Source organism: Lepus europaeus, chromosome 3 (assembly GCF_033115175.1).
Source record: "Lepus europaeus isolate LE1 chromosome 3, mLepTim1.pri, whole genome shotgun sequence".
Lineage (NCBI taxonomy): Eukaryota > Metazoa > Chordata > Mammalia > Lagomorpha > Leporidae > Lepus > Lepus europaeus.
The window spans coordinates 35,479,478-35,505,348 of NC_084829.1; the positions used below are offsets into that span (position 1 = coordinate 35,479,478).

Sequence of the window (25,871 nt, forward strand, 5' to 3'; positions counted from 1 at the left end):
TAAGATTCATTTATTTATTTGAAAGGCAGAGTTACAGTGAGAAAGGGAGAGACAGAGAGCTCTTCCATCTGCTGATTGGTTCTCTGGAGAGCCACAACAGCCAGCAGTGGGCCAGGCCAAAGCCCGGAGCCAGAATCTTCTTCTGGGTCTCCCACATGGGTTGCAGGGGCCCAAGCACTTGGGCCATCCTCTGCTTCTTTTCCCAGGCCATTAGCAGAGAGCTGGTTCAGAAGTAGAGCAGCTAGGACACAAACCAGCACCGATATGGGATGCCAGCATCAGCTGCTTTACCTATTATGCCACAATGCTGGCCCTCTGTTCCTTCCTTTTCTTTCTTTTTTTTTTTTTTTAAAGATTTATTTAATTTATTTGAAAGACAGAGTTACAGAGAGAGAGAGAGGGAGAGGGAGAGAGAGAGAGAGAGAGAGAGAGGTCTTCTATCCGCTGGTTCACTCCCCAGATGGCTGCAATGGCCAGAGCTGCACTGATCCAAAGCCAGGAGCCAGGAGCTTCTTCTAGGTCTCCCACATGGGTGCAGGGGCCCAAGTACTTGGGCCATCTTCCGCTGCTTTCCCAGGCCATAGCAGAGAGCTGGATCGGAAGAGGAGCAGCCAGGACTAGAACTGGTGCCCATATGGGATGCCAGCGCTTCAGGCCAGGGCGTTAACCTTCTTCGCCACAGCGCTGGCCCCTATTCCTTTTCATATCTGCTGAATCTGCTTATTTTATTGAGGTACTGTAATTTACTTAACCAGTTCTCTGTGTTGATAAATATTTGGATTATTTCCAGGTTTTTTAGTGTTGCAAATGGTGTAGCAGTAAATAACCTAAGCCAGTATTTTGCTAACATGTTTTAAAAATCAGTTCATTAAAAAAAATAAAAAATAAAAAAAAATCAGTTTCATTGAGATATAATTTCTGTACTAAAGAATTCACTGATTTGAAGTGTGTATTTGGTTTTTTTTTCTAAATTTACTAGTATATGCAGTTATCACCACAATCAATTTTAGAACATTTTCATCATTCCAAAAGAAACTCCAGGCCGATTAGCAGTCACACTTCATTCTCCCTTGCCTTAGCTCCACTAATCTACTTATCTACTTTCTTTCTTTTTAAAAAAAAAAATTTTATTTATTTATTTATTTATTTGAAAGGCAGAGTTACAGAGAGGCAGAGAGATCTTTCATCCGCGGTTCATTCCCCAGTTGGTCACAATGGCTAGAGCTGCACCGATCCGAAGCCAGGGGCCAGGAGCTTCTTCCGAGCCATCTTACACTGCTTTCCCAGGCCACAGCAGAGAGCTGGATCAGAAGTGGAGCAGCTGGGACTTGAACTGGTGCCTATATGGGATGCTGGCTCTGCAGGCGGCGCCTTTACCCCCTACGCCACAGTGCTGGCTCCACTAATCCACTTTCTATATCTATTCTGAACATTTCCTATAAATAGGACTATATGTTCTTTTTAAAAATGTTTTCTTTTTAAGATTTATTTATTTGAAAGTCACAGCTACAGAGAGAGAGGGAGAGGCAGAGAGATTTTTCCATCTACTGACTCACTCCTCAGATGGCCGCAATGGTTGGGGCTGAGCCAGGCTGAAGCCAGAAGCCAGAAGTTTCATCTGGGTCTTCCACTTGGGTGGCAGGGTCCAAACACTTGGGTCGTGTTCCACTGCTTTTCACAGGCCATTAGCAGGGAGCTGGACTGGAAATAGGGCAGCCGGAACTCGAACCAGTGGCTTAACAGGCTTAGCAGGCAGTGGCTTAGCAGGCTAATCCAGGATGCTGGCTTCCATGCCAGTCTTTGTACTGGAAGACATCAGACTAAGCTATTGCCTACTAACATTGTAATTGATTGTCTTTATTTTTCTCTTCTTGTATTTTTTAAGTTTCTAATTTTTTTTATAATGATGATAGAGTATTCTTTTTAATGGGATTTTTAAAAAAGAACAGAATAAAAGGGAAAAAGTTAATCTGGCAGCAATGTCCCTCCTATTAGAAAGAATAAGTTGATAAATCTTTTTATGACCCACAAACCACCTGAATAAATATTTAGATACTGTTTGTGAAGGGTGGAATAACTATAAAAAGAAAATACTAGGTTTCTATAAAATCTTCAAAGATAAAGCACATTCTGCAAAACCAATGGAGTGAACCAATGATGGAAGATTCTCTTTTTCGCTCTAACTCTGTCTTTTAAATAAATACATAAACATTAAAGGGGGGGGGCACAGTGCTGTGTTACAGCAGGTTAAACCATTGTATGCAATGCCGACATCCCATATAGGTCTGAGTTTGAGTTCCAGATGTTCCATTTCTGATCCAGCTTCCTGCTAATGTGCCTCGGGAGGCAGCAGAGGCTGGCATAAGTGCTTGAGGCCCTGAACCCACTTGGGAGACCCAGATGATGCTCCTGGCTCCTGGCTTCAGCCTGGCTAAGCTCAGGCTGTTGTGGCCATTAGGGGAGTGAACCAGTGGATGGAAGATCTCTGTCTCTCTTCTCTGTAACTCTGCCTTTCAAATCAAATCAATAAATCTTTAAAAACACTGTGCATGAAGTCTCATGATTCTGATCACTGGTTTGCTTCATTTTTGTAGTGAGTATGGCTTTGCCGAGAAGGTGGTGGAGGGGATGTTCATCATCGTCAATTCCATCACTGTCAAGATTCACTCGAAGGCCTTTCACGCTTCTTTTGAACTGTGGCAGCTCCAGGGCTATAGCGTCAACCCCAACTGGCAGCAGAGTGACCTCCGCTTTACTCGCATCACCGACCCCCACCGAGGAGAGGTGACAGCCCTAGCATCGTGAGGGGAGTTGATGGGGGATTCAGAGGAGGACTAATTCTTAAAGGAAATTACTCCTGCTTTGGCAGTTTCCTCAAATGTTCCCTATTCCCAGGAATCCAGAATTCTTTCTGTCTGGTGTTGCTGAGACACCCTTTCCTCCGTTATGAGTCTGTTGTGATCCACTGCTGTTCATTGTTGGGATCCTGACCGAGAATGCTGGGAGTCTCTGCCTTGCCAGTCTGTTTCCTTTCTCCTTCCTGCCTCTTGGTTAACTTCACCCATGGAATTAAGGGATTTACTTTATCTCCTTCCAGGTTTTAACATTTAAGGAAATAACTTGGCAGACACTTCGAATTGAGGCAGATGCCACAGATAGTGGTGATCAGGACCCAGTCACCACTCCACTGAGGCTCATTACCAACCAAGGCAGGATTCAGATAGCCCTCAAGAGAAGAGTGAGTATATTCTCTGTCCTCGTGAAAATGCCCGTCTTTCATTCTTCTACACAGCCCAAGATTTGGCATCTTCACATTGTTGGAATTTTATTTGAAGGGGGGAGGGCCTGCAGTTCAGTACTGGACAGTATATACCAGTGAGAGAGCATGTCCATTGCTCTGTTCTCCAAATTTTGGAAATCACCATTCTTAACACTGGTATAGGCATCTAGTGGTTAACTATTGATGCTTTTTTGTTTGACAAGGGAACTTTAGTAGTTTGGTAACTAACTGGCTGTCCATACTGGAGATTGAAAATCTACCTCTGAAACTGATTGGGCAAGTCAGTTTGAGAAGTTGGGTGGTACAAGGTGATAAACCCCATGTTTTCTGTGGCTCCCTTAGACCAAAGATTGCAATGTGATAGCCTCCAAGTTGATGTTCCTGTTGGATGACCTGCTCTGGGTGCTAACTGACTCACAGCTCAAGGCTATGATGAAGTATGCTGAGTCACTGAGTGAGGCCATGGAGAAGTCAGCCCACCAAAGGAAGAGCCTGGCCCCTGAACCTGTACAGGTTAGAAACAAAACAGATACCCTTGGTGGAGCTTGGGGAGACGGTAGACCAGACCTAATTCTTCTCAACATAGGTGGAAGCAATACTTTATTTGGCTTATTTTGGAGTTTTTTATTTGCTTTTGGATGTTTGTGGGCTTTGCTTATACCTCTGATTTTGTTCATTCTTTTGTTGGATAATTCCAGTGTTTTAGGTATACAGTGTTAGTCACCAGAGAGGAAAAGTGGAATAAGCCTCATGTTCTTGTCCTGGAGCTCTTACTGTCTGGAAAGATGAACCAGACACAGGTTGTTGTAACATGCCATGAGAATTGCTGCAACACAGGCAAGCACTGTGCCCCGAGAGCACAGAGGAGAGGCATTTCACCACTAGAGGAAGTGGTGTTTGGTTGGTTGTTTTTTAAAAAGATTTTATTTATTTATTTATTTATTTATTTTTAAAGATTTTATTTATTTATTTGAAAGTCAGAGTTACATAGAGAGAGGAGAGGCAGAGAGAGAGAGAGAGAGAGAGAGAGAGAAGGGGGGGGGTCTTCCATCCGACGGTGCACTCCCCATTTGGCTGCAACAGCTGGAGCTGTGCTGATCAAAAGCCAGGAGCCAGGAGCTTCCTCCAGGTCTCTGACACGGGTGCTGGGGCCCAAGGACTTGGGCCATCTTCTACTGCTTTCCCAGGCCATAGCAGAGAGCTGGATTGGAAGTGGAGCAGCCGGGTCTCAAACTGGTGCCCATATGGGATGCTGCTGCTTCAGGCCAGGGTGTTAACTTGCTGTACTCCAGCGCTGACCCCAATTTTATTTATTTATTTACTTGAGAGGCAGCGTTACAGAGAGAAAGAGGCAGAGACAGAGACAGAGGTCTTCCATCTGATGGTTCACTCCCCAATTGGCAACAACGGCCAGAGCTGGCCCGATCCGAAGCCAGGAGCCAGGAGCTTCTTCTGGGTCTCCCATGCAGGTGCAGGGGCCCAAGGACTTAGGCCATCTTCCACTGCTTTCCCAGGCCATAAGCAGGAAGCTGGATCAGAAGTGGAGCAGCCAGGACTCAAACTGGCGCCCATATGGGCGAGGCTTAACCTACTATGCCACAACGCTGGCCCCTAGAGGAAGTGTTTTATTATCTGTCAGCTAAGTCCTGGTGATTGAGAACTTGGAGTGCAATTCATACCTCAGGACAGTATTCCAGCAGTTACTAGACTAATTAATTAGGCATTTTGGAGTTTGAGTTATCGAGTTCGCACCAGACCTAAGCAAACAGTTATGAGAAACAAAGGACATTTTGCTAAACTGTAGTTTTATTCAGGCTGGACTGAAGCTTAAAGAAAACCTCTGAAGGAGCATCTCAGGGTCTGCACTTCTTGTTTTTCTCTCTGTCACATGTAGATCACTCCACCTGCTCCCAGTGCCCAGCAGTCCTGGGCCCAGGCATTTGGTGGCAGCCAGGGCAACAGCAACAGCAGCAGCAGCCGCCTCAGCCAGTACTTTGAGAAATTTGATGTGAAAGAGTCCTCCTACCACCTGCTCATCTCCCGCCTGGACCTGCACATTTGTGATGATAGCCAGTCCCGAGAGCCAGGTAGCCCATGAGGCCTGCGCTTGGGCTGGGTGGTCCACGTCACTGTCTAGATATGGACAAAGCCTGGGATGGAAGGTTCTTTTCCCAAGATGCTATGGAGTACTTTGGTTTCCCTTCACACAGCACTCACTGGGCCTCGGCCGTCCTGCGGTAGCTCTCTCGGTTAGCGTGAGGCAGTGCTCTCTAGCCGTTAAGGTTTAACGGGGCCGCCTGCCATACTTAATGAGGTACACGTTCTGGTCCTTTTCCCCGAACTCACCAACTCAGAATCTTCAGGGGAGAATCCAAGCACCGTGAGCCTTGTTTGCCCTCCCCAAAGTCCCTTGAGCAATGCTGATGCTTGCCAGTGGCTGAGAGTCTCTGGGTAAGATTTTAGGGAAGTAAATTCAGCTGTAGGAAACCTCTGAACGATCAGGCTTTTGAGTCATCTTAGTATAATTTATTTGGTATAGTTCTGCTTTTCTCAAATAGAGAGGTTTTGCTGTGTTCTTGTCATATTTAGAACTACTGATATTGCATATATCTACACATTTATTCAGAATGGAAAAAGGATTAACTGATGTCTTTTCTTGATGAGCCTTGGGGAAGTCCATCTCTTGGTCAACCTTTCTGAGTTTCCTCATTTGTGAAATGGAGCTAAATCATATCGTATCCATTACTTCAAAGGTTGTCATTAGGCTCAAATGAGATAACATACTGAGCCCAGAGGCAGATATTGGCTGTTGTTATCACTCTGCTGCGTATTCCTTCAGCACTGTCTCTGTGTTCCCTTTATACTGCTCTGGGCCACCAGCTGTTGGCTTGTGATGTGCACTTGGGGTAGATGATTTTCTTACTATGTTATTTGTTTTTAAAGATTTATTTATTAAAGCCAGAGTTACACAGAGAGAAGGAGAGGCAGAGAGAGAGAGAGAGAGAGGGAGAAAGAGGTCGTCCATCCTGAGAGAGAAAGAGGTCGTCCATCCTCTGGTTCACTCCCCAGTTGGCCACAATGGCTGGCAGTGAGCCAATCTAAAGCCAGGAGCCAGGAGCTTCTTCTGGGTCTTCCACACGGGTGCAGGGGCCCAAGGACTTGGGCCATCTTCTGCTGCTTTCCCAGGGCATAGCAGAGAGCTGGATTGGAAGTGGAGCAGCCGGGACTCAAGCCAGCACCCATATGGGGTGCTGGCACTGCAGGTGGTGGCCTTACCTGCTATGCCACAGCGCCGGCCCCCTTACTATGTTATTTTCTCTGAAGGCTGAGTTTGCCTCTCAGGGAGAGCTAGGCTCTGTTTCCACGGCAGCCCCACCTATTCTTTTCTTCCTGGGGACAAACAGTGTTGCGTCTGTGCTTGGCTATTCCTTGCTCTTCAGGTGATTTCAGCCCCTCTATGCCCATTCTGAGAGGGAAGAAGGAAGCAATGATCGCATCTTTGCTTTTGCTCTTGCTACCAAAGAAAATCATGTGCCAACGATCATTTTGGAAGTTCACTACTGAAGCTGTTTTTATCTTTGGTTATTTCTTCTAAAGTCTTTTTGTTTGTTTGATAGTTGTTTTTTAGTTCTTTCAGAAGCCTTAATTAAGAGTACATTATTAAGAATTTCAGCCTGTTGCTAGCTGAAGAGTGTATAGCACATTTGTGTGTAGGTGCCAGTGTCCTAAAATCCATACAAAGATTTTAATGACTGTGATCTTTTCACTTATTTTTGTTTATTTTAAAATATTTATTGAAAGGCTGAGTGACATGAGAGACAGAGAAACAGAGATCTCTCATAAGCTGGTTCAGTCCCCAAATGACTGCTACAGCCAGATCTGGGCCAGGTTGAAGCCAGAAGCCAGGGACTCTTCCAGGGCTTCCACATGGGTGTCAGGGGCCTTGGTACTTGGACCATCATCTACTACCTTCCCAGGTGCATTAGCAGGAAGCTGCGTCAGAAGTGGAACATCCAGGGCTCAAACTGGCACTTCAATATGGGATGCCAGCATTAATGACTTAGCCCATCACGCCACAAAGCTGGCCCCATTTTCTATATTTTTTTCTTTTAAAGATTTATTTATTTTAAGAGTCAGAGTTACAAAGAGACAGAGAGAAAGAGAGTGGTTCACTCCCCAAATGGCCACAACGGCCAGCCCTGGGCCAGGCTGAAGCCAGAAGCCAAGAGCTTCATTAGGGTCTCTGTCTTGGGTGGCAGGGGTCCAAATACTTGGGCTATCCTCTGCTGCTTTTGTCAAGCCATTAGCAGTGAGCTGGATTTGAAGTGGAGAGCTACGATGTGAACCATTGCCTGTATGGGATGCTGGTGTTACAGGTGGTGGGTTTACCTGTTATGCCTCAACACTGGCTCCTTTTCATTTATTTTATGAAACTAAATTAATCTCCTGGGTGGATGAGATATTTGTAGCTGTGGGGATAATTCCCAGCCTATTATGCCCACATATGGTATATTCCTTTGTGTAGGAGCATTCAACAGGGAGGGTTCTTATAACTTTGACTCTTCCCCCTTGGATGTTGGGATGAAGAGAAGGGAAATCTAGGAGGTAAAGAAGGGGCTTTAAGAGTGTCTGGAGTTATTCTGTCCAGGGAAGTAGCCACTAGCCACAGGTGACTATTGGGCCCCTGGAATGTGACTGATGCAATTTGAAATACTGAGCAAGTGTGATATAAATGTTGAATTTCAAAGATATGGTATGAAAAAAGGTGTTAAATACCTCAATAATTATTTTTATATTGATTACATATTAAAATAATATTTTAGGTATATTGACTTACTTTTTAAGATTTATTTGTTTATTTGAAAGGCAGAAGTAGAGAGAAGGGAGGAGAAAAAGAGAGAGAGTGAGAGAGATATCCTCCATCTGCTGGTTCATTCTCCAAATGGTCCCAATGGCCTTGGCTTGGCCAGGTATAATCCAGGAGCCTGAAACTCCATCCAGGTCTCCCACATGAGTGGCAGGGGCCCAAGCATTGGGCTGTGTTCTGCTGCTTTCTCAGGCACATTAATGGGAAGCTGAATTGGAAGTGGAGCAGCCAGCACTTGAAACTGGCACTCATATGGGATGCCTGCATTGTAGGTAGGCACAGAACCCACCATGCCACAGAACTAGCCCTGAGTATATTAATTTGAATAATAGATAATGTTAAAATCAATTTTGCTTTTTAAAATTTTTTCACATAATACAAGAAAATTTTAATTACTTATGTGGTTCACATTATATTTCTGTTATACTAAAACTGTCCAATCTGGTAACCACTAGCCACATTTGGCTATTTAAATCAAAATGAGAATTAAAACTATATTTTATTTTTTATTTTTTGACAGGCGGAGTTAGTGAGAGAGAGAGAGAGAGAGAAAGGTCTTCCTTCCGTTGGTTCATCCCCCAAATGGCTGCCACGGCCAGCACACTGCGCCGATCCGAAGCCGGAAGCCAGGTGCTTCCTCCTGGTCTCCCATACGGGTGCAGGGCCCAAGCACTTGGGCCATCCTCCTGCCTTCCCAGGCCACAGAGAGAGCTGGACCGGAAGAGGAGCAACCGGGACAGAATCTGGTGCGCCAACCGGGACTAGAACCTGGGGTGCCAGTGCCGCAGGTGGAGGATTAGCCAAGTGAGCCGTGGCGCCGGCCTATAATTTTATTTTAAATATAATTGAAATTAGTTCTTTGTACTAGCCACATTTCTTTTTTAAAAAAAGACATATTTTTTCTCTTTTACAAGGATTAATTTATTCATTAATTTTGAAATAAAAATACTTGCAAAATACAACGTATTTCCTCTGCACATACTATTTACACTGTCTTAGAACTCTTCAAGCTGGGGCCAGTGCTGTGGCATAGCAGGTAAAGCTGCTGCCTGCAGTGCCGGCATCCCATATGGGTGCCGTTCAAATCCTGGCTGCTCCACTTCCAATCCAGCTCTCTACTATGGCCTGGGAAAGCAGTAGAAGATGGCCCAAGTCCTTGGGCCCCTGCACCCACGTGGGAGACCTGGAAGAGGCTCCTGGCTCCTGACTTCAGATCGGCACAACTCCAGCCGTTGTGGCCAGTTGGGGAGTGAACTTTTGGATGGAGGATTTCTCTCTCTCTCTCTCTCTCTCTCTCTCTCTCTTTCTCTTTCTCTTTTTCTTTCTCTTTCTCTTTCTCTCTCTGCCTCTCCTTCTATCTTTGTGTAACTCTGATTTTCAAATAAAAAAATAAATATTTTTTAAAAAATCAAATGGGAGCCATTTTTCCATTCAGTTATCATTTATAGCCATTGTCTATATTCCTACTAAACCTTGTAAACATTTTTACTTATTAAACTTCTTATTTGGTGAAGTACTAGGAGCCTTTTTACTGTAATGTAAATTCAAAATATGTTATCTCAAAAACTAAACGAACTAAAAAGAAAGAAAAAGAATGAGAGTGGGAGGGAAAGGCAGAGGGAGGAAGGGAATATCATTATGTTCTTTTCTTTTTAAAAATATTTATTTATTTATTTGAAAGACAAAGTTACAAAGAGACAGAGGGAGAGACAGACGGAAAGAGAGAGAGGGAGGGAGGGAGGGAAAGGCAGCTTCCATCTGCTGGTTTACTTCCCCAAATGGCCACAATAGCTGGGGCTGGGCCAGGCTGAAGCCAGGAGTCAGGAGCTTCTTCCAGGTCTCCCATGTGTGGGTGCAGGGGCCTAAGCACTTGATCCATCTTCCGCTGCTTTCCCAGGCGCATTAGCAGGTAGCTGGATCAGAAGTGGAGAAACCAGGATTGAACCAGCTCCCATATAGGATGCTGGCATGGCAGGCAGCAGCTTTACAGCTACACCACAGCACCGGCCCCCATCATTATGTTCTTAGAATTGCATCTACACATCACATTGAATCTGTTAAAAACTAGTTAAAAATTAAAATAACGTGTAAAAAAAAAAAACAGGAGAAAAAATAAAATCACACACACACAAATCCAAAGGGAGCTGCTCACACTTCAGGCTTTAGAGTGGAGGTGGGTAGCTGATGGGGAAAAGAGTATTACCTGCCTCTTTCTGTTTTCTTCAGGATAAAGTCTGTGAGCCCCAGACTTTCCTTATCTCTCTTAAGCACAACCTGTCCTATCCCCACCAGCTAATTGGAGAAGTTTAATCACTCATTTACTTAAACGGTTTACCATTTATGGCTCATGTGTGATTATATGTTTACAATTAGATATATTGGCAGTTGTTAATTACATTTGGTTTCAGTTCTGTATTTTAAAGAGTTATTTATTTATTTGAAAGGCAGAGTTAACAGAGAGAAAGGGAGAGAGACACTCAGGGTTCTTCAGTCCACTGGTTCACTTCCATAATGGCCATGCAATGGCCAGGGCTGGTTCAGGCTGAAGCCAAGAGCCAGAAAGTTCATCTGGTCTCTCAAGTGGGTAGCAGGGGCCCAAGTACTTGGGTCATCTTCTGCAGCTTTCCCAGATGCAAATTAGCAGGGAACTGGATTAGAAGTAGAGTAGCTAGGAATTGAACCAGCACCTATATGGGATACTGGCATCTCAAGTGGTGGTTTCACCCACTGCGCCACAACACTTGCCTGTATTTTATTGTAAAGATTTGTCTATTTGAAAGTCAGAGCTACAGAGAGAGAGGGAGAGTCAGAGATAGAGGTCTTCCATCTGCTGGTTCATTCATCAGATGGCTGCAATGGCCAGGACTGAGCCAGGCCAAAGTCAGGAGCCAGGAGCTTCATGTGGGTCTTCCACTTCTGTGCTGGGGCCCAAACACTTGGGCTGTCTTCTGTTGATTTTCACAGGCCACTAGCTAGGGAGCTGAATCAGAAGTGGAGCCACCTGGGGAATGAACCAGCAGATGGAAGACCCACTCTCTTTGTCTCTACTTTTCTCTGTAACTTTGTCTTTCACATAAATAAAATAAATCTTAAAAAAAAAAAAAAGTGGAGCAACCAGGACTGGAACTGGTGCCCATATGGAATGCCAGTGTCACAGGCTGCAGCTTTATCCATTATGTCACAACTCTAGTCCCTAAACCCTATTTTAATATGCTCCATTCATGTGGTCTTTTGTTCTTTTAGCTCCAAATAACTTTAGTGTGGAACCCTCTTCCTACCATAGCCTAGGTCATGCAGTTTCAACTGAGATGATACTACCTCCAAACGTGAAAATGACTCTTTTTTTTATTAGCCTTATTAAGATAATTCACATATCACAATTCATTTATTTAGAATATACAACTCATTATTTTTAGGTTATTCATAGAGTTGTGCAGTCATTACCAAAATCCAAAAAAAAAAAAAAAAAAAAAGAAACCTTGTATTCCCTGTTTCACAGCCCTTGTCAACTGTTAATCTACATTTTGTCTTGATATCTGCCTATTCTAAACATTGAGAATTGGTTTTGGGAGGCAAAAGAATCTCAGATATAACAATAGTTGTGGCCTATACAACAAAACTTTAATCCTTAGTATTTAATTTCTCTCATGGGCTTTCTTGAGCATCATAAAAAAGTTCATGGAAAATACCCAAAATGTGTAGAATATCAGTGCTACAAACTATTGGATGGTTGTGAGCAGAGGACTTTCTCTCAGTTCATTGCTCGACCTCAAAGTCACATGGAAAGAGATGGCCTGCCATTGCCTGTCAGCTGCCACTGGCTGCCCTGCTAGTGTTATTTTTGTTTGATTCTCAGTACTTTTGTGATTTGAACTTTGAGAATGAAATTAAAATATTTTATGCTTTATTATTTAATTATACTCTACTATGAGATGAGGGTATCCCAACCAGTGTTTTAACTGCTAGGCCAGATGCCTGCCCCCAGTTTAATTTTTTAAAGATTTATTTCTTTATTTGAACGGCAGAGAGAGAGAGAGAGGTCTTTCAACCCCTGGTTCACCCCCTAAATAGCCACAGTGGCCAGGGCTGGGCTGATCAGAACCCAGGAGTCTAGAGCTTCTTTCAGTCTCCCACATGGCTGCAGAGGCCCAAGGACTTGTGCCATCTTCTACTGCTTTCCCAGGCCATAGCAGAGAGCTGGATTGGAAGTGGAGCAGCCGGGACTCGAACCATCACCTATTTGGGATGCTGGTACTGCAGGTGGCGGCTTTTCCCGCTAAGCCACAGTGCTGGCTCCACCTAATTTAATTTTTAACTTTAAAATTTTATTTAGTGTTTCCTAGCCATGCATTAAATAAAAAGAGTAGGTTTCTGTGTATTTCCTTTTATGTATAAAGCACACACATGTACCTGTGGTATTAAAATTTAAAATTTTTAAATAAAAATTAAAATTTAAAATTAAGATTTCATGGGAAGTGGGCTGTTAGGAAAAACAATGTCAGAGAAGGCTCATTAGGGGTAGTTATTATGAAAAAAGATTGAGAAACAGAAACATTGGTGCTGATGTCTCTCTTAACAGGAGTGTAGAACTCAGGATGGTAAAATCTAGAATGGATAGAACAAAAAAGTCCCTACTGGTTGAAGGTATAAAACTTACACCTAGAGAGATGTCCATGGTTACCTCCCTTCTCTCATGTTTAATAAGTATCTACTACTTACAAGGCTCTGTGCTAGATACACTAATAGGGGACAAGGTGGAAGTGCAGAAGAGGGTATGTCAGATAGCACATGTATGTTGAAAAATACTTCCTATTGTTACAATTCTTCAGTCTAATTGGAGAGAGAAGAGAAACATGGAAAGTTCATTCATTTAGTAGCAAATATAACTCCAAGAAAAACACAACACAGTATTTGACTTACTGCTCAAATTCTGATTGTCCTGCAATATTCAGTGTGTTTAACTGATAGTGTCCCTGCTTCAACAGTCTTTAGCGTTCATGGCTACTTTGTACAGTGATGACTGTCTCATGTTATAGCTTCAGTTCTGAGACCAGAATACAAAGTGTTGTGGGTCCTGTGTTTTGAGGAATTGGCTTATGGTTCTCCCGTTGTTGTGTTGAGGATCATGAATAGTAATTCTGTTAGCATTGGGGGAACTAGTCGGTCAAGAGTGTGGAGTGTGGGGAAACCTGGGATTGGAATTCCTGAATCCTGAGTTGAACAGTTTCTTTTGTCTTTCCAGAAACTGCAAAAGTTGGCAGTTCGTTACAGAGAACATGGAACATACTATTTTTTTTTAAAGATTTATTCATTTAATTGAAAGAGATACACAGAGGGAGGAGAGGCAGAGAGAGAGAGAGAGAGAGAGAGAGAGAGAGAGAGAGAGAGGTGTCTTCCATCCACTGGCTCACTCCCCAGATGGCTGCAACGGCCAGAGCTGTGCTGAGAGAGAGAGAGAGAGAGAGAGAGAGGTGTCTTCCATCCACTGGCTCACTCCCCAGATGGCTGCAACGGCCAGAGCTGTGCTGATCCAAAGCCAGGAGCCAGGAGCCAGGAGCTTTTTCCTGGTCTCCCACGCAGGTGCAGGGTCCCAAAGACTTGGACCATCTTCTACTGCTTTCCCAGGCCACAGCAGAGAGCTGGATCAGAAGTGGAGCAGCCGGGACTCGAACCAACACCCATATGGGATGCCGGCACTGCAGGTGGTGGCTTTACCTACTATGCCACAGCACTGGCCCTGGAACATACTTTTTAAAAATCTTCTAAAGCATACTCTTTACCTGTTGCTGCTCAAATGAGGAGGAGGGCCTCAGTCTTAGAAATCAACTGACATCAGGGTCTTTCACCTGTACTACATGATTACCTGGGCTTTGGACCTGGTCCTCAGAGGACTTTTCAGTGCTTTAAGTGATATTTAGGCTTCTTTGTTCCTTCCACTGCTATTCACCTGTATTTTTCTTTTCTAGGTGTCTCTGCAAACAGACTCATGGGTGGTGCCATGCAGCTTACCTTCCGCAAGATGGCATTTGACTATTACCCCTTCCACCGGGCAGGTTAGGAGAATTCCTAATAGGATCAGTTTTAGTGTGGCCCAAAATACTGAGGACAGATTCCCTGGATCCCCCCTGCCAAGCAGAGGGTGCCGGGGACTGCTGCACATGCCCAGAGAGGCATTGGGAACCCCCTCTTCAGGAGGACGTGTAGGAATTTGCGATGTCTGCTATTGATGATTCCTTATTGGTGATGAGACCCAGTGGGGGAGGAAAGGCAGTGCCTGAGGTGATGTTCTTGGTTTTATCTTGGCCCCTTGCTTTCACTGGCTTTATCACCTCTCCAGCAGTCCAGAGTCAAAGAGGGCAACAGCCAGCAGCTGGCTTTCAGGGAGCTGTCGGGGAAACTACATACGGAATCCTGAACTTGGGGACTCTCATCGCATAACTTTTTCTTAACCCAGAGGATTCTGGACTGGGGGTGAGGGATCAGTTTCTGAACATGAATATGACTGACAGAAAGTCAAAATTGGAATGTTGGTTCATCAATGTAGGTTAAAATCATTTTGCTTCTTTGTTATCTAGGTGATAGCTGCAGACACTGGGTCCGGCACTGTGAGGCCATGGAGACACGAGGCCAGTGGGCCCAGAAGCTGGTGATGGAATTTCAGAGTAAAATGGAGAAGTGGCATGAAGAGACCGGTCTGAAGCCACCCTGGCACCTGGGGGTGGACTCTCCCTTCCGCAGGAAAGCAGGCAGGTTAAGAGAAGCTGGAGGACTGCAGGTGTTGGCCTCTTGCCATTCATCTTGAATAGCTGTTGAAAATAGGCAGTGGACTAGTTAATTACCTCATTGGTGTCCCATGAGAGGCATCAGTGAGTTTTTTCTTTGCAGAGTCCTGTGTGTCCCCAGGGGTAGCTGCAATGTTGAAGAGACATTGTCATCATCTCTATTCACTCGGCTGTTGTCTTGTTCTTAAGGAAAATATAATTTTTTGAGCTCCCTCCAGGAGCAAGACTGTGTTAGGCTGTCTCATTTGACGTTTGGCATTCATGATCTTAGGATTTCTACTTTCCACGTACTATGAATAGTGAGAGTTGAATGTATCTGATTCTCATTCTCACTTTTTTTGTCTTTATTTAGATTCTTTGTCCAGTCCTCGGAAGAACCCGCTTGAGAGAAGCCCATCTCAGGGCCGGCAGGCTCCCTTTCGACCCCCAGCCTGGAATCGCCTGCGCTCTAGCTGCATAGTGGTACGGGTGGATGACCTGGACATCCACCAGGTGAGGACACAGGGAAACCTGGTTGGAAATGAGTGTAATGTTCACTTGGAAGGCACCTGGAACAGTATGAGCAAAGTGGTGGGATTCAGGGACTGCCAAGCTCACTTGGTGGTAGATTGATTGTTCCATCTGTTTCTTTCTGAGCATGGTTGCTGAGATGAGGGCTTGGACTTCCCCATAGAATCCTCTGAATACCCTACTGCTCCTTCCTGCTGAAAACACTAACTTGCCAATGGTGTGAGGCAGTGATGAGAATGCCTGGAACGAGAGAACAGTTCAATAAGTTCATGGAACACTTGAATTAAAGATACGTTTATTTTGGTGCAAGCCATTTTTGAAATCTATGCAGAGGGTATTTTTTTAAAAAGATTTATTTATTTATTTATTTGAGAGTCAGAGTTACACAGAAAGAGAAGGAGAGGCAGAAAGAGAGAGAGAAGTCTTCCATCTGCTGGTTCACACCACAATTGGCCGCAACAGCTGGAGCTGTGCCAATCCGAAGCCAGGAGCCAGGAGCTTCTTTTGGGTCTCCCACGTGGGTGCAGGGGCCCAAGGACTTGGGCCATCTACTGCTTTCCCAGGCCATAGCAGAGAGCTAGATTGGAAATGGAGCAGCTGGGACTTGAACTGCGCCCATATGGGATGCCAGCACTGCAGGCAGCGGCTTTACCTGCTACTTCACAGTGCCGGCCCCGGTTTTCATAATCTGTTGTTGTCATGAGCTTTATGAGGACCTTTCATATGCATGGATTTTGAAATTTTTTACACCAGAATAAACTTACTTATTAATTCCATTGTCTAAGAACCTTTTGAAGTACCTCCAAATGTGTGGAAAAACACCTTGCTCCCTGTACAGACTCGGAAAGGATGGTAGAGCTTGGTATTCCTCAGAGGAGACTGAGTTCTCTCTGGCTGCTGCTCTGGATGCTAACATAAGTTGCAATTGCTTAGGTTTCTACAGCTGGACAGCCAAGTAAGAAGCCTTCTACACTCCTTTCCTGCAGTCGGAAACTCCACAACCTGCCCACTCAGGTCTCTGCCATTCACATTGAGTTCACAGAGTATTACTTCCCAGATAATCAGGAGCTTCCAGGTAAGCACCTGGGCTGACTACTTCTGTCTCCCCAGGCCCTTCACTTTTGTCAACCTGGAGCCACCTCTTTTTCTTTGTCTTTTAAAAATGTATTTATTTGAAAGTCAAAGACAGAGGCAGAGAGAGCTCTTCCATCCTCGGATTTACTCCTCAAATGGCTACGTGATCAGGGCTGGGACAGACTGAAGCCAGGAGCAAGGAGCTTCATTCAGATCTCCCACATGGGTACAGGGGCTCAAGCACTGGGTCATCTTCTACTGCTTTCCCAGGTGCGTTAGCAGGGAGCTGGATTGGAAGAGGAGCAGCTGGGACTTGAATCAGTGGCCATATGGGATGCTAGCACTGTAGGCCACGGCTTTACCCACTACATCACAGCACTGGCCCCTGGAGCCACTTCTTATGTTCTCTTTTATTAGGAATTGTAGATGTTCAAATTAATTTAGAGCCCCTTTGTTAGAAACTCTGCCCTATGTAAGTGTGTAACTTTGCTCTCCTGATGATAAAATAAATGTTAGGTGGAAAGTAAGAGTTGAACTACTGCTTTATACCTGAGGATTTTTTGGTTCTGCTTTCCAGTTCCCTGTCCCAATCTCTATATTCAGTTAAATGGCCTGACATTTACTGTGGATCCTGTCAGCTTGCTCTGGGGAAACCTCTTCTGCCTGGATTTATACCACAGCTTGGAGCAGTTCAAAGCTATCTACAAACTGGAAGATTCAAGCCAGAAAGATGAACACTTGGATATCCGACTGGATGCCTTCTGGTTGAAGGTAGGGAGAGTGTGGGGTTTTTGTTTCCTGTTGGGAGCCACAGTTGCATTTTCCCATGGCTGTAATCCACAGTTCTGCTCTGTTCATTTGATGAAAGTCCAAACTGTCTTTCATTTACGTATTAACAGTGTAGTGCTGTTACTCAGATGGCCATTGTGAATTGTTTCATTTCTGTTGGAAGGTAAGCTTCCCGCTGCAGAAGAGAGAACGGGCGGAGTTGCATCGTCCCCAGGCCCTTGTCTTCTCAGCCTCAGGCATGGTTGCTACCAATACCCGCCATGCTCCACACTGTAGCTGTCCAGATCTCCAGAGTCTCTTCAGGGGCTTTGCTGCTACTGAGTTCTTTCACTCCAGTTATGATCACTTTCCCAAGGTTCCAGGTGGCTTCAGTCTTCTACATATGCTGTTTGTATACCATGCCTTCCAGATGGACTCCCGGCTCCCTCAACCTAGCACACTCCCTCCCCAGAGGCCTAAGGCTTCCCAGGATCTCTGGTCCATCCACTTCACCCAGATCTCCCTGGACTTTGAGGGAACAGAGAACTTTAAAGGCCATACTTTGAATTTTGTGGCCCCCTTTCCTTTATCCATTTGGGCCTGCCGCCCCCACCGCTGGGAGCAAGCCCAGGCACGGAAGCTCCTTTTGGCCTCGGAGGGGAGGCTGAAACCATCCGCCAGCTTCGGCAGTGCGGCCCAGGCTGAGGCCCTGGCCCCTGACTCTGTGTCCCATCAGAGGTCAAAGACTGAGCATGATCTGAAAAGCCTGTCAGGACTCACAGAGATTCTGAGAGAAGGCAGCGGTGGTGTGGAGAGCACAGGGCCCCTGGCAGAGCTCGAGGACGCAGCAGACATTCACGTGCTTGTGCACTCCCCTGTCCACGTCCGCGTGAGGCTTGACCACTACCAGTACTTGGCTCTGCTCCGCCTGAAGGAGGTGCTGCAGGGGCTGCAGGAGCAGCTGACGAAGGATACAGAGGCCATGACCGGGTCTCCCCTGCAGGACCAGACAGCTTGCGTTGGCGTCCTCTTCCCCAGCGCGGAGGTGGCTCTTCTCATGCAGCCTGCCCCGGGGACTGTTGATGCTGACTCTGCAGGTTCGGATACTACCAGCCTCATAGATTCAGAGCTGTCCCCTTCAGAGGATCGGGAGCTCAAGTCTGATGCCTCCTCAGACCAGGGCCCGGCAAGCCCAGAGAAGGTCCTGGAGGATGGTAGCACTGGAAATCAGGATGCATCCCAGGAGAGGCCACAGAGCGATGGAGAGCTGCAGGCCTCGGGCCCTCTTGCACAGCAGATGACAGGGAAGGGTGACGAGGCAGTTGAGTCCCTACAGGCCAAGACACTGAGCAGAGCCCAGGCCTCTAGCTCAGCAGCCGCACCGAAGCCCCCAGCTGCCAGGGATCCGACTGTGAACGGACAAGGTGAACTCATCCCCTTGAAGAACATTGAGGGAGAGTTGTCAAGTGCTATCCATATGACCAAGGGTGCCACCAAGGAGGCTCTGCATGCCACTATGGACCTCACCAAGGAAGCTGTGTCCCTGACCAAGGATGCCTTCAGTCTGGGAAGAGATCGGATGACCTCCACTGTGCACAAGATGTTGTCCCTGCCTCCAGCCAAGTGAGTGCTTCTCTGCCTCCCGCAGCCATCTCTTCGCTTCCTCCTAGTCCTGACATGTGCATTTTAGATTGGCAAGCACCTATAGTCCAGGAGAAGGCATGGAATGGCCTATTCAATCAACATTTATTTTTTCTTAGAATCAGATCATGCTCCCTTTCACTGACTCACTACTACTGAATATGCTGTTGGTGAACAGTAATACTTGGCATCTGTCTAGTACTCTTTTCAGAAGGCTTTTTTTTTTTTTAACAGTTTTTTGTTCAAATTGATCTGCACAGCAGTCTAGTAAATTAGCTATAGACGTTTCTATTCTGAACTTATGGCTGAGGAAACAGGCCTTAGGGAGGTTGAGCCCATGGGTTCTGACTTTGTATCTTGTAAATAGAAAAGCTGGGGCTTTGGATTTCTGGCATGCCTTATCAGTGACTGCCAGGGAAACAGAAGGATTTCATTCTTTTTTTTTCTTTTCTTTTTGACAGGCAGAGTGGATAGTGAGAGAGACAGACAGAGAGAAAGGTCTTCCTTTTTGCCGTTGGTTCACCCTCCAATGGCCGCTGCGGCCGGTGCATCTCGCTGATCCAAAGCCAGCAGCCAGGTGCTTCTCCTGGTCTCCCATGCGGGTGCAGGGCCCAGGGACTTGGGCCATCCTCCACTGCCTTCCCGGGCCATAGCAGAGAGCTGGCCTGGAAGAGGGGCAACCGGGATAGAATCTGGCGCCCCAACCGGGACTAGAACCTGGTGTGCCAGCGCCTCAAGGTGGAGGATTAGCTTGTTAAGCCACGGTGCCGGCCAGGATTTCATTCTTCTGTTCAACAAATTTTTTTTTTTTTTTTTTGAGTCCTCACTGAGAACTAAGCTCTGTGTTAAACCCTGGAGATACAGGTAGGGAGTAAGCAGAAAAACACTGAAATGTACTGCTAGAAGAGTACAGAAGTATGGATTTTCTCATGGGTGCCTGGGGGTTTTAGGAAAGATAATGAAGACTTACGGAAATCTTTGAAGGAATACTTTGTGCTTTAGAGGCTGTGGTGTGAAGAGCAATGATTTCAGAGCTTTTGTCTAAATGAAATGAGTTAAAAATGAGTTTCTAAGCACTCCTGTGGGTGTGCTGGTTTATCAGCTGGGATAGGCAGTATGTTAATACTAGCCAACCTTTTATCAACTGCTTTCTGTGTGTCCGGCCCTGTCCTAATTCAATATTTACCCACTGAATTCTTGCAGCCTCCTAAGATAGCTCCTAATAGTACTCCCCATTTTGCACATGAAGAAGCTGAGGCCTTTTACACATGACGAAACTCGGAGCATAAGCAGTTTGCTCAAGATCCTACAACATGGGAGTGGTGGTGTGAGCACTGAAAGCCTAGCTCCGCATCAAATGTGCTGCCTTTGTAAATGGAGATAAGCAGGGGGATGGAAAAAGAGAAGGGAAAAAGAGAAAAGAAAGGTGTGTGACACAAGCTCTTTTAATACGTCAGTAATAACTTCCTAACTGCCCCAGCTGCTGGTTTTTCTTGGTCCTCCTTCTCCTGGACCTGTTTGTGGCAGCTAAATGCCATTGAATTCCTTCTGAGCATTTGTGGTTAACCCCACCCACTTACTCGCACTTCTCTGAAAACATATTCTCTTTCTCCTTGCCCATTCTCTTCTTTGGTCCTATAAATGTAAATATTCCATAGGGCTAGGCCATCTATATTCTGATCGCGTTTCTCTTAGTTATTATTTTTTAAATTATAAAAATTAGTTGTGCTCATTGTATTATCAGTGTAGGAAATAGAATAGAGAAGATGTAGAGATCGCTTACCTGATTGTGGTTCTGGCTTTAGCTCCTGACTGCAGCTTCCTGCTAGTGCCGGCCCTGGGAGTTGGCCATGGTAGCTGAGTAACTGGGTTCCTGCTATCGTGTGGGAGACCTGACTTGAGTTCCCTGTTCTGGTTCTGCCCCAGCTCTGCCCTGGCTGTTGTGCACAGCTTGGGAGAGAACCAGTAGATGGGAGCTTTCTCTCTGTCTCTTTCTTTATCTCTCAAGTCAATCAGCCAACCAACAAATCTTTGGGAAAGAGAAATGAAATTTCTTATCCCTTCTTTTGATAATGACATTCACCCATTCCTCCAAGCTCTTCGTTTTAGCTCTTTCCCTCTTAAGCTTGCTTGTTGGTTCTGACCACAATTCCTGAATCAGTGGTTCTCAGATTTGAACGTCCATCCGAATCACTGAAGCTTGTAAAGCAGAGTGCTGCATCCTACCCGTGGAGTTCCTCGTTCAGGGGGCTGAGAGAGGCCTGAGAATCCATCTGCGTGTCTAACAAGCTCTCTGTTGCTGCTCACCTCCTGCCAGGCCCACGTGTTACGAATACTGCTCTAGGGAATCTCGCATCGGTTTTTCCTGTCCCCGTATGTGCACTGTTTTAGTGAACTCTTCATTGATTCCTGCATTGGAGATCTGTTCCTCTCTAACTTGTTTGGGAAAGCCAGGGCAAACTTCCTGAAACACAGGAATGGTCTTATGATTTCCCAACTGCCAAACCCTTCATCTGTTTCCTTATCCCCACTGAATTGAGACATAGTCAGTTAAGATGCATCCATGTGGCTGGCGTTTTACAGTTTTCAAAACATTCTTTTTTTTTTTTTGACAGGCAGAGTGAGAGAGAGAGAGAAAGAGAGAAAGGTCTTCCTTCCATTGGTTCACCCCCCAAATGGCTGCTACGGCTGGCGCTGCGCTGATCTGAAACCAGGAGCCAGGTGCTTCCTCCTGGTCTCCCGTGTGGGTGCAGGGCCCAAGGACTTGGGCCATCCTCCACTGCCTTCCTGGGCCACAGCAGAGAGCTAGACTGGAAGAGGAGCAACTGGGACAGAATCCGGCGCCCCAACCGGGAGTAGAACCTGGGGTACTGGCACCACAGGCAGAGGATTAGCCAAGTGAGCCATGGTGCCGGCTCAAAGCATTTAATATATAGTCTCTACACAAGGTTTTCTGTAGCCTAGCTGCAACCCATGTGGTAAAGTGAGCAAACACCTAATGGGAAGTTAGGAGACTTGGGCAGTTGATAATTCCACCTGAAAGTGTGAGCTTTATCAGTTTCTTCATCTGTTCAGTGGGAAGGTAGCATTAAGGGGTCCTTAAAGGCTTCCTTTCACTGTGCTTTGTTTTTCTAACTTTTTTATATAAAGATTTATTTATTTACTCGACAGGCAGAGCTACACACAGAGGGAGAGACTAAGAGAGAGGTCTTCCATCTGCTGGTTCACTCCCCGAATGGCTAAAATGGCCAGAGCTGGGCCTATCGGAAGCCAGAAGCCTGGAGCTTCTTCTGGGTCTCCTATGCAGGTGCAGGGGACCAAGGTCTTGGGGCCATCTTGTACTGTTTTCCCAGGCCACAGCAGAGATCTGGATTGGAAGAGGAGCAACTGGGACTTGAACCAGTGCCCATATGGGATGCTTGCGCCACAGGCAGATGCTTAACTTACTATGCCATGGTGCTGGCCCCTATAACTTTATCTTCTATTGCTTTTCTCAGCAGAAAGTACTCCAGCTGGGCCAGCTACTTAATAGTCTTTGAGGGTACTTTTTGTTTCTGATTCTTGGCATATGTGCTGTTTTTCCCTACAGAATACTCTCTATCCCCCTCTCTCTCCCTCTCTCTTCCTCTCTCTCCCTCTCCCTCCCTCTCTCTCCTTCGCTATATCCCTCCCTCCCTCCTAGTCCTTCAAGGCCCGTCTCAAGTGCCATCTCCTTTCACACAGCCATTCTTTTTTTTCCCCCAAGATTTATTTATTTATTTATTTGAAAGTGTTACACAGAGAGAGGAGAGACAGAGAGAAAGAGGTCTTCCATCTGCTGGTTCACTCCCCAATTGGCCGCAATGGCCAGAGCTGCGCTTATCTGAAGCCAGGAGCCAGGAGTTTCTTCCTGGTCTTCCACACAGGTGCAGGGGCCCAAGCACTTGGGCCATCTTCTGCTGCTTTCCCAGGCCAAAGCAGAGAGCTGGATCTGAAGAAGAGTAGCCAGGGCTCGAACTGGCATCCATATGGGATGTTGGCACTGCCAGCGGCGGCTTTACCTGCTACACCACAGTGCTGTCCCCCCTCCCCCACTCTTCATCCTCTTCTCATTAGCCTCTGGCCTGTGTGGCTTACTCCCATTTAATGTTATGCATGTATAAATCTCTCTCCTAACAGAGACGAATTCTTTGAGTCAGGGAATGTCTTCTTCTTCAGGGTACCCATCTCCATGCCTCTCTCATGTTGGTAGGGAGTCTTACATACAGGAGCTATTGAGTGAATAGGAGGGGGCTTCAGAAAGTTTGTGGAAAATGTAAGGAAAATATTTGGGACTTTTCCATGAACTTTTGGAGGCCCCTTTGCATTTGTGCAAATGAATATGAATGGCTTCAGGTACCATTCAGCCATTCATCAGCACCAGGGTCTCTTTTGTGTATAGAATGACCCTGAATAACCTTGATACTTAATGTTAAGCGTTTATGCAGTTAAAAGTACCCAAGTAAGGATTCAGAAAGGCCAGCAATTGAAAAATGACTTCATTCCTTTATACAGCACATTTGTGTGCATAGTAAATGAGCAGAAGGGGAAGGGAAAGGGAGCAAACGTACCTCCAAAGCCCCATTTGTGGTTTTTGTTTTCATTTTTCCCAACAGGGAGCCCATGGCCAAGACAGAAGAGGGGGTGGCAGCCCCAGTGGGTGGAGGCGCTGCCCGACTCCGGTTTTTCTCCATGAAGAGGACCATGTCTCAGCAGTCATTTGATGGTGTCTCATTGGATAGCAGTGGCCCTGAAGACCGGATCTCAGTGGATAGTGATGGCAGTGACAGCTTTGTGATGCTCCTGGAGGCTGGTATGTGGGAACAGAGCCAGACAGAGCTGCAGAGGCTGGGAAGGGTTCTCTCCACTGCCCATGTTCAAGAGGAGCTAAGATTTCATAATAACAGGCATTTTCTTAATCAGAACCAAAAAAAAGAAAAAAAAGAAATTTGAGTGGATTTGTGACTCTGGCTTTATTTCCATATCCTAGATTATTGGTAATACTTGACCTTTATCACAGAAAGATTTAAATCAAATCTACAACTATAGGATTAGTTTTGTGGTTGGTCTCAGTGTTGAGTATGTTGATTTTTTATATGTATTTTATTGTTGGAAAATAACTATGAGCCTTTAGTCTATTGATAAAATAAGTAACTGTTAGGCCGGCGCCGTGGCTTAACAGGCTAATCCTCCACCTTGCGGCGCTGGCACACCAGGTTCTAGTCGCGGTCGGGGCGCTAGATTCTATCCCGGTTGCCCCTGTTCCAGGCCAGCTCTCTGCTATGGCCCAGGAAGGCAGTGGAGGATGGCCCAAGTCCCTGGGCCCTGCACCCGCATGGGAGACCAGGAGAAGCACCTGGCTGCTGGCTTCGGATCAGCGCGATGTGCCGGCCGCAGTGGCCATTGGAGGGTGAACCAACGGCAAAAAGGAAGCCCTTTCTCTCTGTCTCTCTCTCTCACTATCCACTCTGCCTGTCAAAAAGAAAAGAAAAAAGAAAAAAGAAAAAAAAAAAAGAAAGAAAATAAGTAACTGTTAAGAATTAAATCAATCAGTTGTGAAGTTATATTGTTCTTTGAGCTTATAGAAATAGAAACTTATATGATCCTTTAAGATTATCTAAAGAGGGAATGTATTTCCTTTCTATTTTTTTTATTGGATATTGACAAATTGTAATCGTATATACTTGTGGGATACTAAGTGATGCTATATGTAGACAGTATATAATTTTTGATTCAAGCTAACATATCCATCACTTCACAGCACTAGGCATTTATTCTTCCTGTGCACCTGAAACATTGTGCCCTCTGACCAACGTCTTCCCATCTCCCCCCGCTCCCCTGCTCCCCAGCTCCTGGTGTCCACCGTTCTGCTCTCTGCTTCTCTATGTTCAGTTGTTTTGGATAGACTAGATTTAGAGTGGTAGTTTTGTCTTTCTGTGCCTGGTTTATCCCATTTAGTATAATGTCCTCGAAGCTCATCCATATTAGTGCAAATGACACGTTTTCCCTCTTTCTTAAGATGAGTAGTATTCCATTGTGTACATACATTTTCTTTTTAAAAATTGTACTTATTTAAAATTTTTATTTAATTTTTTAATTTGAAACAGAGAGGAAGAGAGGGAGGGAGGAGCAGAAGGAAAGAGGAATCACCTGTTCTCTGGTTTAGTCCCCAAAGCCTGCAACTTCTGGGGCTGCGCAAAACCAAGGCTGAGATAGGGTTTTCTGCATGGGGTGCAGGGATCCAAGAACTTGAGCCATCACACCGCCACCTGGGGTGTATATGAGCAGGTGGCTGGAGCTGGGAGCTGGGACGCAAGCCCAGGTACTCTCATGTGAGGTGCAGGCTCCCCAAGTGGCATTTTTTTTTAAAGATTTATTTTATTTATTTGAAAGACAGAGTTACAGAGAGAGGTAGAGACACACACAGAGAGTTTTTCTCACTGATGTTTTACTCCTCAAATGGCCGCAATGGCTGGAGCTGAGCCAATCTGAAGCCAGGAGACAGGCGCTTCTTTCAGGTCTCCCACGTGGGTACAGGGGCCCAAGGACTTGGTCCATCTTCTGCTGCTTTCCCAGGTGCAGTAGCAGGAAGCTGGATTGGAAGTGAAGCAGCTGCGACTTGAACCCGGTGCCTACATAGGATGCTGGCGCTGCAGGCTAAGGCTTTAACCCACTGCATCACCCCCACCCCCGCAAGTGGCATCCCTACCACATTTCTTTAGCCATTCATTGGTTGAGGGACACTAAATTCATTCCATAACTTGGCTATGTGGATAGTGCTGTAATAAATACAGGAATACAAATGTCTCTTAGATATACTGGTTTCAGATACTTTGGATATATACCCAGAAGTAGGACTACATAATGTATTCAATAATGGTGGTACTAAATTTATAGTCCTTCAGCCTTATTCCAGGGTTTTCTTTTCTCT

General features: G+C 45.6%; 1 protein-coding gene across 1 annotated transcript in view; it reads left to right on the top strand.

Annotated features, from left to right (window-relative positions):
- The window catches only part of BLTP3A (bridge-like lipid transfer protein family member 3A), a 76,890-nt gene that overhangs the window by 38,447 nt on the left and 12,572 nt on the right, over positions 1-25,871 (top strand). Inside the window, exons 5-15 of the mRNA XM_062185986.1 lie at positions 2,595-2,784; positions 3,098-3,238; positions 3,623-3,793; positions 5,175-5,367; positions 14,114-14,200; positions 14,723-14,893; positions 15,282-15,421; positions 16,373-16,514; positions 17,091-17,284; positions 17,466-18,904; positions 23,557-23,753. Coding sequence (XP_062041970.1) covers positions 2,595-2,784; positions 3,098-3,238; positions 3,623-3,793; positions 5,175-5,367; positions 14,114-14,200; positions 14,723-14,893; positions 15,282-15,421; positions 16,373-16,514; positions 17,091-17,284; positions 17,466-18,904; positions 23,557-23,753 — 3,065 coding nt within the window. The remainder of the gene's footprint in view (positions 1-2,594; positions 2,785-3,097; positions 3,239-3,622; positions 3,794-5,174; positions 5,368-14,113; positions 14,201-14,722; positions 14,894-15,281; positions 15,422-16,372; positions 16,515-17,090; positions 17,285-17,465; positions 18,905-23,556; positions 23,754-25,871) is intronic.